Genomic DNA, 17464 nt, shown 5'->3' on the forward strand with positions numbered 1-17464 from the left:
CGGAGGGAAATCTAGGGTTTCCAGTGGTGGCGTTGGAGGCGGTGCAAGAGGATAGCGGCAGAGGCGCGAGGCGGTGGAAGGTCGAAGGTGGAGGGATTGGAATTTGGAGGTGGTGAAAGAAGAAGAGGAGAGAGGGGGCAGATGACGATTTGAGAGAGAGGAGAGAAGTGAGGAGAGAGAGAGAGAGAGGAGCACGTGGGTTGGTTTGTGAAAAGAGAGAGAGACATAATTAAATCTATTAATTGTATCCTAATTAATGCTAAAAAAGGAAAGAGGACTTGAATATTGGGACGACCCAAAAAGGAATACGGGACTTGAATATTGAGACGGAGGGAGTATAAGATAAATGATTGCGATTTCTCTATACCGGAAATAATATATTATCTAAAGTTAAGAGATCCATATGTTCCGTTTTCCACCAAAATATATTTATATATAGTTAATATATATAAAATATGAATCTAGTTTACAATTATAGATAAATTAAACCGCCGTGTAGGTGCATTACTATTATGCAGCTGTTTTTTAATTCATTGTAGTGTCTATATATGTTCATTGACTATGAAAAATTGTCAAATAATTAAGGAATTAATTGATGTCCACTTAAAGCAGCAAGCATGTCTAGTTAGAATTGTTTAATGGGCGAGTTACTTACCGAAAGGGAGAAAAGATTTGATTGATCGAAACTTTTTAACCACCAATTCAATCATTATAATTTGTCATTTCTAGCTTTCCCATCTTTTCAATCACTAATTATGAGAATGATATACATGATTAAGAAGTAATTGCCGCAATTAAATCTCACGTGTCGATCCTAAGAAAATCAACCTTAACTAGTGATTAATGATATAATCAATTCATTGCATACATAAAAACTTCCAAAAACAATGCGTCTGACTTGCCTCAATAGTACACATCGCACATACAAATAATGCAGTGCTTTTAGTTTCATATGTCTCATAAAAAAAAAAACGTGGCAAAATCTCATCACGGCAATAGATAGCCCATATTTTCAAGATTGCTATTATTTGAGCATTTAATATATTCAAGAAAATATGTAAGAAACGAACTTATAAAGCAATGCAATAACGAGTAGAATCAAAATCTGTTCCGACAAAGAAATAGCCTTGTCTGATTTCGACTTGGATATTGTCCATTTCTGTCGCAAGGAAAGCGACGCCTTGCTCGTGTGAAGAAGAGGCTTCACCATGAATTTCCCTTCCGCCGATTTAATTTCTCCCACGCTCCATTCCTAAATATATATAAAATAAAAAATAAAAAATTATTCAATTCGATTCGACTCGATTCAATACAATTTAGAGGGGAGGCTCACCTCAATCTGTTTCCCCGTGGTCACAATAAGGGACTCGGGTTTCGTTTCAAATGAGACGAGACTTAAGTCATGTTTGAGGCGGAATTCACCCGACTCTAGGAAAAGATGGAGGCTCAAAGCATAGGGCTCGGATTCTTGCCTTGTTTCACTACTTACGGATGATGAATTTCGATTGGTTCGATTGTACCTCTGAATGCTAAATTTTGACTCTCCAAATTTAATTGTTTCATGATATTGATTTATGCCGCTTTGAGCTATGACGTCAGCCAATTCTTTGGCAATTGCTTCGAGTTTTATTGCTGCATTGTCCATCTTTTGGCTGCGTAGGGGGAAAATATGGCGTAAATAACATCCTTATTACAATAAATTAAGTGACAATTATACTTGTAATGTCCCAAAATATTCTGAATGAATAAAGGGCAACTATGATAAATATGTCTATCCACATAAAGGAAATATTTAATTGAAAATGTGGATTTTTGTTGTTGTATACTTGTATGGATTATTGGGTTTAAAACATACTCCCTCCGTCCCACGAGTCTTGACACGTTTTTCTTTTTGGGCCGTCCCACGAATCTTGACACGTTTCCTTTTTTGGCAATAATTATTACCTTCTCTCTCTTACTTTATCATCTTTATTATATTATCTCACCTACTTTATCACTTTTATTACCTTCTCTCTCCTACTTTATCAATTTTATACTTTATTAATTACATATTTAAAACACTAATCTACAACTCCTTAATTCCCGTGCCGAACCCAAACGTGTCAAGACTCGCGGGACGGAGGGAGTATCTACTGAGGCCCATTTATAATACTATATAAGAAATTTTGGGCTAAAAGCATATTATCGAGGCCCAATTATGATTGTGGCCCAAAGTTGAGAATTTTTCGAATTGCAAAAAATATAAAATGCAAAACCCGAAATTCGAAAATTCTCACCGGAAAATCTGATAATTCTGCTCACCGATCGCCGCCGCAGCCTCTTCAGCAATCCGGCGATCATCGCCGCCCCATTCAATCTGCTCGTGATCTCCATAACTGGTGCGGTACTCGACCGTGAATATCCGATCGCTGTAATTACCCAAAGCGAATCTCAGCTCCTCCGTTGGAATTCCGTGATCGCTGATTCCAACTGCTCCGAAATCCCTCACCGATCTCAATAATCCTCGCACCGATTCATCTTCCCTCGACACAAGCGATTCGTAGCTGATTTCGTCTGGTTTGGATAGAGCGACGTGTTGAGGAAGTTTCAGCTCGGGGATCTGAGCAGCGGATCGGTCTATTTGTTCGGATAGGATCGGATCCGCCGCGGATCGAACGCCTTTGGCGGTGGGGATAGGCGGCGGAATTCTTTCCGCCATTGGAAGAGGGGTAAGCGTTGGCCGCGAGAATTTTGGGGGTGTTTAAAGTGCATGGCCGTGGTGCGGTGCACGTACGTACAAGTCGTAAGATGCACGTTCTATGGCATGCATTGCACTACTTGTACCATTTATTATTTCCGAATTCAATTTGATTCTATAATAATTTTACCCTTTTCTTGCAGAAGGACGATCAAATAATTCTCAATCACGGTGTAAGACAACATGCTAGCTTGAATAATGAAATACGAGTTGCAATATAATTGGTGATGATATTGATAGAAAAATCATATTGCTAGCTCGAGTCTCTTATTAAATTTAAATTTACATCTTTATTACTTATAAGATGCATTAATGAAGATGCAATATCAAACCTTGTTTTGTGACAAGATTGAATCTTGCATTGAATTTATATATCTATAAAATATATTGTTCGATCTTGAATAACTGCAGCAGTTATATAAATTTAGATTCACCTCTCATTATGAGTCAAAACAAATATGTGTATATACATGTGTATCTTACATGAACTTTTATTGCAAACTCTTACATTTTGCCAGCATGCCATCTTCCTATAAATGTCTGGAAACATGCTTTACAGCAGAGGAAAAGGTTCAAAAATGAACAGATCACACACCAAAGAAGACAGAAAAAACTTTAAAATCTCCAAATTGGGAATCATCTGGTTGTTGGCGAGATATTGCACCATTCAAGCTCTTCTCCTATCCACTGATTTCCCACTCCTGGCTTGACAATCCGGCTGCTTATACCCGATGTGGTCGAGCGCCCCGACAGTGTTGAACATGCGGCGCTTGTTTACCTCCTCCACAAGCGTCCTGTGCAGCAACTGGCTGCGTATGTCCACCAGCGACGCCGTCCTTGGCATCATCCTCTGTGGAGGCCTTGAGCTGCAGTCGTACATGTTTAGGCCGTTGATGGTGCTCCCTTCAGGTCCAAATCTTGTGCACTTTTGATTACTCCTTGAGATTATCAGACATTCGTCGTCATTTGCAGAGAAGTACTTGAGATTGTTGTACTTGTCCGAGCAGGAGGAGCTCACAGAACTTGTGTCATCACCTTCATCTGCATCAAATTGACGTCTTGTGTTACAACATCACCATGTTTGATTACAGTTTGTGACTATGTATGCATACCGTGAAGCCAACCGCTAAGAGATTTTGCTTCGTAGAGCTCTGGGAGGGAAGCTTGTGAGGAGGAATGGGAGGAGCTGGTGTAGAAAGGGTGGTGGGGACTATTATCGTCATTGTCTTCTTCATCTTGCTCGTCGTCGTAGTTGATGAAGCTCTGCTTCTGAGGGATTCGACAGGGGCTGCAGCTCTTCCACGACGGCACCAAACGAGTGATTTCTTTATGGATCATGCCGGCAATCTCAGACGGCTCCCAATCCGTTATCTCGAGCTCCTTCACCATCTCCGTTGCAACGTCAAGGGCAGTGTCGCTCGTGATCTCGAAAGGGAAGAAGATGTTTCTTGCAGGGCCTGAAGAACTCTCATCAGAGTGGGAACAGAGCTTTGAAATTAGACAAGATTGATTAGTTGAACTCCATACCATTTTTATCAGAGATTTGTACTTTGAGAAAGATGGTGTCATCCTCCGGCTTCATAGTCCCTGTGATGGTCATGTTGGTGCTCGGCATGGGACCCGCAGGCGACGGCGAGGAGGGCTTCAGAGACGGAGCATTGGGCTTGTGAGGTGAAGACATGATCTTGGTGGAAGCAAATCCTTGAGCATCTTCTTCTTCAATGGATAGAAATGGATCCTTCAATAGCTCGGTAGCTGATGGCCTATTGGGAGCTTTCTGCAAGCATCTCCCTATGAATCTTCGAGCTTCTTCATCTTCAATCATGTCAAACGACTTTGGCAGCTTCCCCTGTTTCGATCACCAAATTAGGTACAGTTTGAACTCAGAGTTTCGAGACAATGATGATATATCTCACCGAGGTTACTTTCTTGTAGATTTGAGCAGGATTTGAGCACTCGTTGTAAGGATACTCAGATGTGAGCATTTCAAGAACACACATCCCGAATGAGTAGACGTCGACCAGCTCGTCGTACTCCTCCTCGTACAGCTCCGGCGCCATGAACTCCGGCGTGCCTATGACACTATGCGCGTGATGGGATCCGCGAAGAACGGCTGCTAGTCCCAGATCGCCGATCTTAACCTGGCCGAGATGGCCGTTGACGAAGATGTTGTCGCACTTGAGATCACGGTGGATCACGGGAGGGTCGTGGCCGTGCAGATACTCGAGCCCCTCGAGTATCTGCCTCGCCCAATTCTTGATGGCCCCGAGGCTCACGCGCTTGTGCCGCCTCCGGTACCTAATTAAGACAACATCGTCGTCAGAGATGTGTGTACGTAAGACGGTCTGACGGGTCAAGATTCGATTACGTACTCTCTTAGGGTGCCCGAGGTGAACATCTCGGTGATGAAGTTGAAGGTTCGTCGATGGGGATCGATCCACGAGGCACGAAACTTGATGATGGATTGGTGATTGAGAGTTTTGAGCAAGTGAACCTCGGAGTAGAGGCGTTGGAGGTCTTCGGGGGAGTTGAGAATGTTGTCGAGTTTCACTTGATTCCATGCCACTTCCATTCCCAAAACCTCGTCGAAGCCTCTATACACCGTCTTCATCGCCCCTTTGCCAAGAACATCTTTCAACTACACATATCAATTCACTACAATTACTAAATATACGCGTAATGATGAAGAGAAACGTAGGTGATAATTTAGACCATGTTTATCGGCCAAAAAAAGAGGGACCTGGTCGACCTCTTGGGAAAAAAAAAAAAAAACAATTCAAAGTAAAAATGGAGAGGTGGTCGACCATGGAAAAAATCGGACCTCCCTTGGTCTCTCTCTCTCTCTTCAAATTTAATGCATTGATTCATGACACTTGTCATTATATTATTGGTTGAGTGGATTTTATTTAGATAATTGATAAAAATCATTATATCTTTTATATAAAATATTTAAAAAATAAAAAAATTATACCAAAATTTATATTTTTTCATTCTCTATAAATAGAGACCACTCTTGGTATATTTCAATACACCTTCAAATTCTCTCATTTATCCTCTCCACATATAACTTCTATTATTTGTTTCTCTATTTTTCAATGGATGGAGACAATAATTCTTTCTTCAACTTTCTGCAAAAGTTTGGAGATGATAATTAAATGCGTAGTATGTATTATTTTTTTTCTATTTCGAGTTTGGATTGTTGTAATTTATATTTTTAGTTTGTCGTAATTTAAAATTTTGTTATTTTGTTATTTTTTTAATTTTTTTATAATATTTTAATTTATATTTAATATTATTAAAATTATTACGATTAAAAATAATAATAAAATAATTATAAAATTATGTTGTGGTTGAGTGGTTGGATGGTTGGGGTGGTCATTGATAAATGAATAAAAATAGAGGTGGTTGGGTTGGATGAATATTAGTGATGTGGAAGAGAGAGAAAATAATTAAATATTAAAGATGGTTGGATGGTTGGGTGGTTGGATGGTTGCTGATAAAGATGGTCTTAGGGTATGTGTGTTACTTTTTGTTGTAAGTTTATCGTAAGAAAGAGAGCCCAAAGTTTTTTTAGGCCCATAATTTTGACTGTTTTGTAAATGTAGGACAAATTTTTTTCGGGCTTGCAATTGTAGGACAAATTTTCAAAAATTAAGCATAAATAGGACAAATTGAGCCCGAAAAATCAATTTGTCCTGCAATTGCAAGCCCAATTTTTTTTGTCCTATATTTGCAAAATGATCAAAGTTACGGGGCTAAAAAAAACGAGAGAGAAGATAGATTTTTTTTTAAATTTTTAATCTTTAAATAAAATAACTTTTACAATTCAAATCAAATATTTACATAAAATATGTCGAATTAAAGCTCTTATTGTGATCTTTAAATTTGATATGCATATTACATATTTTATAATTTAGTTGAATTTTACAATTTTAGAAAGAAATAAAATAAAATAATTAAAAGATAAAAAAAAATAAAAAATATAGTTTATAAATAAACCTTGAATTTTATTATAACTCCAAATTTCCCACTCAAATTGAAATCTTGTCTTTTAAGGGTTATTTTATTTTCTTTTTTCTTCGATCCCCTATATTTTCTTTTCTTGCGTGGCAAAAAATTTAATATCTTGCCACTCCAAAATTGCCACTCAAAATATTTAATATGCATATCTAATTGAAGATCACAATAAGAGCTTTAATTTGATATATTTTATGTAAATATTTGATTTGAAATGTAAAAGTTATATTTATTTAAAGATTAAAATTTTTAAAAAATTCTTTCTTCTCTCTTGTTTTTAGGACCGTAACTTTGGTCATTTTGCAAATGTATGACAAAAATTTTGGGGCTTGCAATTGTAGGACAAATTGAGCGGGACAAATTGATTTTTCGGACTCAATTTGTCCTACTTATGCTCAATTTTTGAAAATTTGTCTTACAATTGCAAGCCCGAAAAAATTGTCCTACATTTGCAGAACAGTCAAAATTATGGACTTAAAAAAAAAATTTGGGCTCTAAGAAAGATGTGAAAATTTTATCACATTTTAGTGGTCCCCACCTTTTTGTTAGCCAAAGTTTTTTAGGGTGAAGAAATATGATGAGAACATATTATCCAAAAAATTTATCACATCTTGTTGTTCCTACCTTTTTTTAGCCAGTGGAAAAATATTGAAGAATATATATTATGAAATCAATATCCATGATAATTTTATCAAGAATTTGAGTGAAAATGAGAGGAAAATAATTTTATTCAATCCGATGAAAATTATTCATCTTACAAGCATAAGTGAAGAGTGAAAAAATGGTGAAAATATATGTCCTAATCATCTATTTTGATTCTATGATTTTCGCGACAAAGCTCTTTCTCGTTCGATCTATATATCTTTTACATATTATTCTAAAGCAAATTTATGCTCAACAAACCAGTTTAATTTCTTGCACAGTTGATCAGATCAAAGTGTATTTTAGATAAATGTATAGTCGAATTGTCTATTTTGTTTGATTGTATAATATATATAAATATAATAATATATATGTAGTTCTTACCAACCGCGAACGAAAGGTGTCACGCGTGAACAATTTTATGGAGTATATTTTTTTCTTATTTAGCCACCAGATATATATAAACCGATAAATTAAAGTCAATCAACGGAAGGATTCATCCACCACCTAGCTAGCTAGTTGCTGCAATATGATATTAACGATAGAGAGAGAAAGAGAGAGAGAGAGATTCGACAACTTTAGTTAGTTTTAAGCTTCTTTTGTCAATGGTGATGAAGAGTAGTATGGTTAATTTATTGTCAACTAGCTCTCATGTCCATAACTAGCTTTCTTCATAAATCCAGTTTATTTTTATTGATGGAAGATCTATAAGGAACGCTTCTAATTTAATTAATACTACAAATCAGATCCAAAACAAGAAATTTTTTTGTCATGCAAAACCCTAAAATATATACTGCAAAAACACAAGATTAGAAATAAACTTACACGACCATATCTCTCAGACGGATCCATCTCCACGTACAGCTTCCCTCCATCATCCATGGCTTCCATACCTCGACTTTTATACATAATTCACCAATATATATATAATATAGAAAAAACAATTAAAATGAAACAAAACACACTTGGATTAATATTGTAGGTAGGTAGGTAGTAGTAAGAAATAAAGGGGAGATTTTTGCTAGAAAATCCGAGGTTTTCCTTCGTGATTCTCGTAGGAGAAGACGCCGAACAAGAGCCAGAAGAGGCGCGAGTAGTCTATGCGCAGCATAATCCAACCCATTCCCAATACTTGATGTGAAAATTCGTAACAATTCATTTGCTTCCTTCACAAAAACAGAAGAAATCCACACCCCAATAAATATAGAGGGCAAAGTTGAAAGCTAGCAACAAACACTGTTGAAGGTGGAAGATGCGCTACTTTTTAATAATAATAATAAAAGAAATTCAAAAGCGGAAATGATCGAAAAGTGGGGCTTTTAAGGAAACGGGGCTCCTGAATTTGAAGAATCTGTGGCGACGATTTTGCAGCACCATTTGTGGTTGAGAGAGAGAGAAGGTGGTGTTGTAGGAGAAGACTACTGTGTGTTAGCAAAAATCTGCAATGGAGAATTGGAGGCAGAAAAATGGGATAAGATGGATGGGATATTATATTGTCAAGGGAAAATTGATTAATGCAGTTTATAATTAATACTAATTCAATCTTGCATTAATTAATTTATAAGTTAAATAGGAAATGAAATAGGCTACTGGCTGAATTGGGCAGACAGAGTCAGATTAATAATCATACGTTAACAGTTTCGAGTGTTGTGCGCCACGTTGATAATTTGGAATTTTCGATCATTTTTTTTTTTTTAAATAGAGATTAATTTTAAATTCTCAATAATTGAGGGGGCCTGCATTGATATAATATTAATGGAGAATATTATTAGCCGGATAAGAAAAGATACAATTACACACGTAGTAATTACTTATTTAAAATATCTGCAATTTGTGAAAACGGTTTTGAAGGAATGTATAGTTCATGATTAGATTTTTAATGGAGATATCATTCTCGAGAATTTTAAAATTTATAGCACGAAGTCATTGATGATAGTTGTCTTATTTTCATTTACAGACAAAATCACTAAATGTTTAATGTTTTTTTTTAATTATAAATGTTGATTGAGTACCTGTTGGAAATTGGTTGTGAGTAACCAATCTTTGAGAATTTTTCGAGTACCGAAAACATTTAATTTAGCATAATTAAATGGGACAGGATCGATCTACGTTCCGAGTAGATGATCGTAGTATATTTATTTACTCAAAACCGATTTCCGGTGAGTGAGAAATAATTGTTTAAAGTTGGGTACTTGAAACATTGAGCTGTGGGAAAAGATAAGCATTAAATAAGATTTAATGCTTATCCCACATCGGAATGTGGATAACATTTATTACAGTATAAAAGCTATTACATCATAGGATGTAATAAAACTGTGTGCACACGTGACGGGTTGCACAGCCCACACGCGCGCGCCGCCGCCGCCGCCGCCCGCCCGGCCCCGGCCCCGTCGCCCGTCGCCCGGCCCCGGCCCCGGCCCCGTCGCCCGACGCCCGGCGCCCGGCCCCGGCCCCGGCCCCGTCGCCCGACGCCCGGCGCCCGGCCCCGGCCCCGGCCCCGGTCCCGGTCCCGTCCCGTCCCCGTCACCCGACGCGCGGCCGTGGACTTGGATCTTGGCAATTGGTCTTTGGGTGGTCTTTGGGCTGGTCTTTGGGCCTACCCTAGGCCCACACCGATTATTATCTTTTTGGACCAACGAAAACTTGGGACGAGGCCCAACTCGGTTGGGCCTACGCGCATGCACACGAAGCCCGCTCGGGCTTGGCCCGGGAGGACCCTTGGTCTCCCAGGAAGCTTCCACATTACTGCAGAGCCGTTACTTCTGTAACCGCTGTCGGAGAATTCATGGCAAATTCAAACAGCAGGGCTGTTACGTCCGTTTCTGTCTGTAACTCCCGACACACTTAAATACCATCAATGGTATTAACTCCCCCTATTGATGTGGACTGTGCCCTATAAATAGGACAGCCTCCATGCATCATAGCACAACACCTGAAAACAAGCATTACACTCTTACTCTGCTGCACTCTGCATCGTAAAGTTCTGTTCTCGCCTCGTTCCAGTTCGCCGGAGCTCGTTGGTGTGCGGTGCTGCTACCTACGAGACGAAGCCGTTTCATCTTTGGGGACGACACGCCAAACCGAGAGCACTACCGGGGCGTATCTCGTCTTGCGGACAGAGGACCCTCCTCGACTCGGCTGCCTTTCTGGTTTTATTAGATTGTAATTTCAAATACAGTTTTTCCCTTGTATTCTCATCTCCTACATTTCTGTGTTAAATTGTACTACGCCCGCAAGCTTATATTCCAACAATCGCAAGACGAGATAGCTTGCAACGTGGGAGTTTTTGAACTTGTAATTGAACATAATATTTTCGAAACTTAAACACCTTTGCTGGAGATGTCGACCGGTCCTGCGAACTCCACCGAGGCTGCCAACGCCGTTGCCGCTGCCAACGCTGCTGCCGCTGCTTCAGCCGCCACTGCTGCCGCCGCCTCCGCCGCGGCCGCATCAACCGTGGCACCCGCCACCTCTGCCGCTGCTGCCTCCACCTTTAGTGGTGGACATTTTGGTGGTTCAACACCACTTCCTTTCATGTTTGGTGCTAACCAAACCACACTTGGAGGAGATAGTTCCGTGCAAGGAACGGTTGGCCAAACCTCGTTTGGGTCAACGATTGGTTCCACTTCGAGTGGTTCCATGGGGTCCACTTTTGGACGAACGATTGGGGCCTTCGGGACCAACGTGGTGAGCCATGGCAACATGGCGGGATCGGTGCCAACGCAGCCCCCGAGGGCAAATGCGATAGCCGAAAAGCCACCTAAGTTTGGTGGGTCACACTTCAAAATGTGGCAGCACAAGATGATGTTCTACATCACGACTTTGGGCTTGGTCGATTTCCTGTGGGAAGACGAGCCACCTGCGCCGGCGGACAACGAGACCAATTTTTGGGTGCATGCCGCATATGACGATTGGCGCTATGGCGACTATCTTTGTAAACATTTTATTTTAGAAGGTTTAGAAGATAGTTTATACAATGTATACGCCAATGTAAAGACCTCCAAACCACTTTGGCAGGCACTAGAGAACAAGTACTGTAGTGATGATGTAATAGCTAAGTTCTTAGACTTTAAGATGGTCGATGGTAGATCGATCATGGATCAAGTGCAAGAATTCCAACTTATCTTGCATGAGTTGGAATCCGAAGGGATGAAAATGCCCGAAGCTTTCATCACTGCGGCGGTCATTGAGATGCTACCGCCAAGCTGGATTGACTTCAAGAGCTACCTTATGCAAAACAAAGAGGAGATGACTCTTGAAGATCTCATGGTCAAGCTGCGCCTAGAATTTGATGTGAGGGAATGTATGACCAAGGTCGAAAACTCACCTCAAATCAAAGGCAACTTGTTGGAGAAAGGCGGTCCCTCCAACAACAAGCGTGCTCGCCCAAATGCCAAGGACAAGGGCAAAGCAAAAATGAAGGATTGCTACAACTGTGGCAAACCGGGCCACTTGGCAAAGGATTGCTACAACCTCAAAAGGAAGAAGGCGAGACGTGATATCATTATCATCGAGTAGAAGTTGATCAAGACAACTTGGCGGCTTAGACTAGAGTTTGAGTCCAAGTTGTAATAATCGTTGTTTAGATAGCACTTTGGTAGAGCATAGCCAATGAGCTTGTCTAACTCAATAATAATAAGAATGAGTTTATTTCTTATCTATTTGAGTGTTGTGATTTATAGCATTGTAGACATGTGAATCTAAATGCTATAAAAAGATTGGTAAATATGGATTTACTAAAAATAAACGAGCTTAACACTCAAAACAAATGTCAAGTTTGTGTTGAAGCAAAAATGACAAAGTCTTCGTTTCATTATGTGGAAAGGAGCACTAAACCTTTAGAACTAATCCACACCGACGTGTGTGATCTAAAGTTTGTGCAAACTCGAGGTGGTAAGAAGTACTTTATCACTTTTATTGATGACTGCACAAGGTATTTGCTATCTTTATCTTCTAAGAAGTAAAGATGAGGCTATTGAAGCTTTCTAGAACTTCAAAACAGAAGCCGAGAATCAACTTGGTAGTCGAATTAAGATGGTTCGAAGTGATAGAGGGAGAGAATATGTTGCTCCGTTTGAGGAATTATGCAACGCTAGTGGTATAATACATCAAACAACTGCTCCATATTCACCTCAATCTAATGGTGTTGCTGAACGCAAGAATCGAACTCTTAAGGAGATGATGAATGCCATGTTGATTAGTTATGGGTTACCCCAGAACATGTGGGGGGAGGCTGTTCTATCAGCCAACTATATCCTCAATAAAATACCACTCAAGGGAAGGGACGTCACTCCCTATGAGTTGTGGAAAGGCAGAAAGCCCTCATACAAATACCTTAAAGTGTGGGGGTGTCTAGCCAAGGTGCAAGTGCCTCCACCCAAACAAGTCACAATCGGTCCTAAAACAATTGATTGTATCTTTATTGGGTATGCACTAAACAGCAATGCACATCGTTTTTTGGTTCACAAGTCAGACATTCCAACAATGACTGTAGGAATGACGATGGAATCAAATAACGCTGTTTACTTTGAGAATATCTTTCCTTGTAAAGACAAGGGAAAAGAAGAAGCTAGTACAAGCAACGATACTAGAGAAGAAGCTACTAGTTCTGAACCTGTTGAGACAGTGCCCGAATCGCGAAAGCGACCAGGCCCTGACCTTGAAGTGTCAGAACCAAGACGTAGTAAACGAGGCAGGATAGCCAAGGACTTTGGTCCAGAATATATCGCCTTCATGCTAGATGAAGAACCTTCATCTATCAAAGTGGCATTCTCTAGACCAGACAGACTACTCTGGAGGGAAGCAGTCCAGAGTGAAATTGATTCAATCATGCAAAACCACACTTGGGTGTTGGTTGTTTTACCTGAAGGTTGTAAACCTTTAGGATGTAAATGGATCCTAAAAAGGAAATATAAAGCTGATGGATCAATAGACAAATATAAGGCGCGCTTAGTCGTTAAAGGATTTAAGCAGCGTGAGGGGTACGATTTTTTCGATACCTATTCACCAGTGACGAGGATTACATCTATTCGAGTGCTTCTCGCGATTGCTGCTCTGCACAATCTTGAGATTCATCAAATGGATGTTAAAACAGCGTTCTTAAACGGTGATCTAGAAGAAGAAGTCTATATGGAACAACCTGAAGGGTTTGTAGTACCTGGACAAGAGAAAAAGGTATGCAAACTAGTAAAGTCTCTCTATGGACTGAAACAAGCGCCGCTGCAATGGCACTTGAAATTTGACAATGTCATGTTGTCAAATGGCTTCAAAATCAACGAATGTGACAAATGTGTCTACATCAAGAGCACTAGTAATGGGTACGTTATGGTGTGTCTCTATGTAGACGACATGTTGATTATGGGAAGCAACAATCGTATCATTGTTGATACAAAGAACATGTTAAAAAGAAATTTTGACATGAAAGACATGGGGTTAGCTGACGTGATCCTTGGAATGAAAATTCTCAGAACCACCGATGGAATAACTTTGACACAATCTCATTACATTGAGAAAGTGCTCAAAAGGTTTAATGCGTTTGACAAATCGCCTGTAAAAACCCCATTAGAACTCAACGTTCACATGAAAAAGAACACGGGTGAACCTGTTGCACAGGAAGAATATGCAAGAATCATTGGGTGCCTTATGTATATTACAAATTGCACTCGACCTGATCTTGCATGCCCAGTGAACAAATTGAGTCGCTATACAAGCAATCCAAGTAAAGAACATTGGAAAGCACTTGAGAGAGTTTTGAGATACTTAAAGTATACTCTAAATTTTGGAATACACTACACGAGATACCCCCCGGTACTTGAAGGGTACTGTGATGCTAACTGGATATCCGACGCGAAAGACTCGTTATCAACGAGTGGTTACGTGTTCACTATAGGGGGAGGAGCAATCTCGTGGAGGTCTACAAAACAGACATGTATTGCTAGATCAACTATGGAATCAGAGTTCATCGCTTTAGACAAAGCAGGTGAAGAAGCCGAATGGCTATGAAACTTTTTGGAAGATATTCCATGTTGGTCAAAACCCGTGCCGCCTGTCATGATAAACTGCGACAACCAAGCAGCTATTGGGAGGGCGAAAAGTGGGTTGTACAACGGTAAGTCTCGACACATACGTCGACGACATAATACCGTAAGACATTTGATCGAAAGTGGAGTTATCTCAATTGACTATATAAAGTCAATAGATAATCTGGCCGATCCGCTCACTAAAGCTTTGAATCGAGATCAAATGTATAAATTGCTAAAGGGAATGGGTGTCAAATCCACAATATAAGGATGATTATAGTGGTAACCCAACCATGATGACTGGAGATCCCAAGAACGTGGTTCAATGGGAAAACTAAGCTATAAGACTCCAAGTAGAACACTCAAACTACTTGCATTCCCTAGAGAGCAACTGAGTGTTGAAACCTGCTTAGTGGTAAGGTTAAGTCATTGACTTTTAATGATTCCTAAACACCTCAGGGAGGTTGAGTATAGCAGGATACTCGGAAAAGAATCACCTATATAAGTGAGATGTGGGGGCCGCATCGACCTAACGCTTATGAATCCAAAGAGCTGTCCAAGGCCCGCAAAGGACAAAAACGTGAGAACGAAATGAGGTTGAGGCGTTAGTGTGTTAATACTGTTGTCTCGGTATACACGAAGGAGAAATGGTTCAAAGACATCAAGTTCTACCAATTCACCAGTATATCCGATAGTATTAACTAAGGATGGTTCAAGGCCGCAAACCACCTATTCTAATGCACTAAGGTCTCTTGAGAACAGAGCTTGTGTCTGCATTTGCATTTGGCTATTTCCACTCATGTGGGGGATTGTTGGAAATTGGTTGTGAGTAACCAATCTTTGAGAATTTTTCGAGTACCGAAAACATTTAATTTAGCATAATTAAATGGGACAGGATCGATCTACGTTCCGAGTAGATGATCGTAGTATATTTATTTACTCAAAACCGATTTCCGGTGAGTGAGAAATAATTGTTTAAAGTTGGGTACTTGAAACATTGAGCTGTGGGAAAAGATAAGCATTAAATAAGATTTAATGCTTATCCCACATCGGAATGTGGATAACATTTATTACAGTATAAAAGCTATTACATCATAGGATGTAATAAAACTGTGTGCACACGTGACGGGTTGCACAGCCCACACGCGCGCGCCGCCGCCGCCGCCGCCCGCCCGGCCCCGGCCCCGTCGCCCGTCGCCCGGCCCCGGCCCCGGCCCCGTCGCCCGACGCCCGGCGCCCGGCCCCGGCCCCGGCCCCGTCGCCCGACGCCCGGCGCCCGGCCCCGGCCCCGGCCCCGGTCCCGGTCCCGTCCCGTCCCCGTCACCCGACGCGCGGCCGTGGACTTGGATCTTGGCAATTGGTCTTTGGGTGGTCTTTGGGCTGGTCTTTGGGCCTACCCTAGGCCCACACCGATTATTATCTTTTTGGACCAACGAAAACTTGGGACGAGGCCCAACTCGGTTGGGCCTACGCGCATGCACACGAAGCCCGCTCGGGCTTGGCCCGGGAGGACCCTTGGTCTCCCAGGAAGCTTCCACATTACTGCAGAGCCGTTACTTCTGTAACCGCTGTCGGAGAATTCATGGCAAATTCAAACAGCAGGGCTGTTACGTCCGTTTCTGTCTGTAACTCCCGACACACTTAAATACCATCAATGGTATTAACTCCCCCTATTGATGTGGACTGTGCCCTATAAATAGGACAGCCTCCATGCATCATAGCACAACACCTGAAAACAAGCATTACACTCTTACTCTGCTGCACTCTGCATCGTAAAGTTCTGTTCTCGCCTCGTTCCAGTTCGCCGGAGCTCGTTGGTGTGCGGTGCTGCTACCTACGAGACGAAGCCGTTTCATCTTTGGGGACGACACGCCAAACCGAGAGCACTACCGGGGCGTATCTCGTCTTGCGGACAGAGGACCCTCCTCGACTCGGCTGCCTTTCTGGTTTTATTAGATTGTAATTTCAAATACAGTTTTTCCCTTGTATTCTCATCTCCTACATTTCTGTGTTAAATTGTACTACGCCCGCAAGCTTATATTCCAACAGTACCATTTATAATTACTAAATTGATTTTCTTTATAAAAAATAGTTTAATTAGCACAGTTAAGAAATACACATTTTTCTTTGTTAACACAATTGCAAATTGTTATGGTATATATTCAGACTTTTAATTAACTACAAATACAAGAAACAAAATTATAGTAATAATGCAATGTCATGAAAACTAAAAATAGCAAATTGTTTTATGTCACGATGACAAAGACGGCTAACCCCTCAAACATGCCAACTCTCATAATAATACAAGTAATTTATATTGAAATCACTTAAAAATAATAATTCGAAAATGACACTGTGTTTGACTTTAAAACCTAAAGAGATCTAGGTGTCGCCTCCTGAATTTACTAATAAATTTTCTGCAAATCTATGATGTCTCAACTAAAGTATTCATGAAATTATAAACAAATAACGTCACTCTACAGATGCAATTTCCATGCTTTTCAAAAACTAGGGATAACTATTAACCACATATACGTGCGTGACTTTTATTCTTTAATAAAAGTTAATAATAGTAAATAAAACAATATTTATTCAAATTTGTAATACACATAAATTAATGTATTTGCGTGGGTGTGTGTGAGAGAGAGAGTATCAATATCTCATACAGTTTAGAACTGTTGGAAGTGCTCAGAAGTCAGAACATTTCTATTATGAGAATTTCTATAATTTCAGCAAAAGAGAATATTCACCAACATTTGACATAAAGTTAATTCAATAACACAATATTTATTCAAATTTATAATTCACATAATATGTTTGTGTGTGTGTGAGAGAGAGAGAGAGCATGTCCTTCTAAACTGTTGGAAGTGCTTAAAACATTTCGAGGTGGTCTTGGGTACACCTGGTGTATCGTACACCCGAATTGACCCGTACTCAGATCCTAATCCGTATTCTGATTCAAATTCGCATCATAACTCAAATAGTGTAAATGACACTATTCGATTATACAAATGACACTGCTTGTAATTAACAATATTATGTTATACAA

General features: G+C 40.2%; 2 protein-coding genes across 2 annotated transcripts; both read right to left on the minus strand.

Moving 5' to 3' along the window:
* Positions 1 to 834: 834 nt before the first annotated feature.
* On the minus strand, positions 835 to 2907 carry LOC131020089 (uncharacterized). The gene is made up of 3 exons (XM_057948745.1): positions 2277 to 2907; positions 1334 to 1652; positions 835 to 1252 (listed from the first exon to the last, which is right to left on the minus strand). The coding sequence occupies exons 1-3, from the start codon at positions 2696 to 2698 to the stop codon at positions 1046 to 1048; spliced, it is 948 nt and encodes a 315-aa protein (XP_057804728.1). The 5' UTR covers positions 2699 to 2907; the 3' UTR covers positions 835 to 1045.
* Positions 2908 to 3151: 244 nt separating this feature from the next.
* LOC131020091 (probable serine/threonine-protein kinase WNK5) lies at positions 3152 to 8958 on the minus strand. The gene is made up of 6 exons (XM_057948746.1): positions 8222 to 8958; positions 5110 to 5375; positions 4654 to 5035; positions 4265 to 4586; positions 3850 to 4194; positions 3152 to 3778 (listed from the first exon to the last, which is right to left on the minus strand). The coding sequence occupies exons 1-6, from the start codon at positions 8303 to 8305 to the stop codon at positions 3405 to 3407; spliced, it is 1773 nt and encodes a 590-aa protein (XP_057804729.1). The 5' UTR covers positions 8306 to 8958; the 3' UTR covers positions 3152 to 3404.
* Positions 8959 to 17464: the final 8506 nt, after the last annotated feature.

This window comes from Salvia miltiorrhiza, chromosome 4, assembly GCF_028751815.1.
Source record: "Salvia miltiorrhiza cultivar Shanhuang (shh) chromosome 4, IMPLAD_Smil_shh, whole genome shotgun sequence".
In the NCBI taxonomy this organism is placed as follows: domain Eukaryota; kingdom Viridiplantae; phylum Streptophyta; class Magnoliopsida; order Lamiales; family Lamiaceae; genus Salvia; species Salvia miltiorrhiza.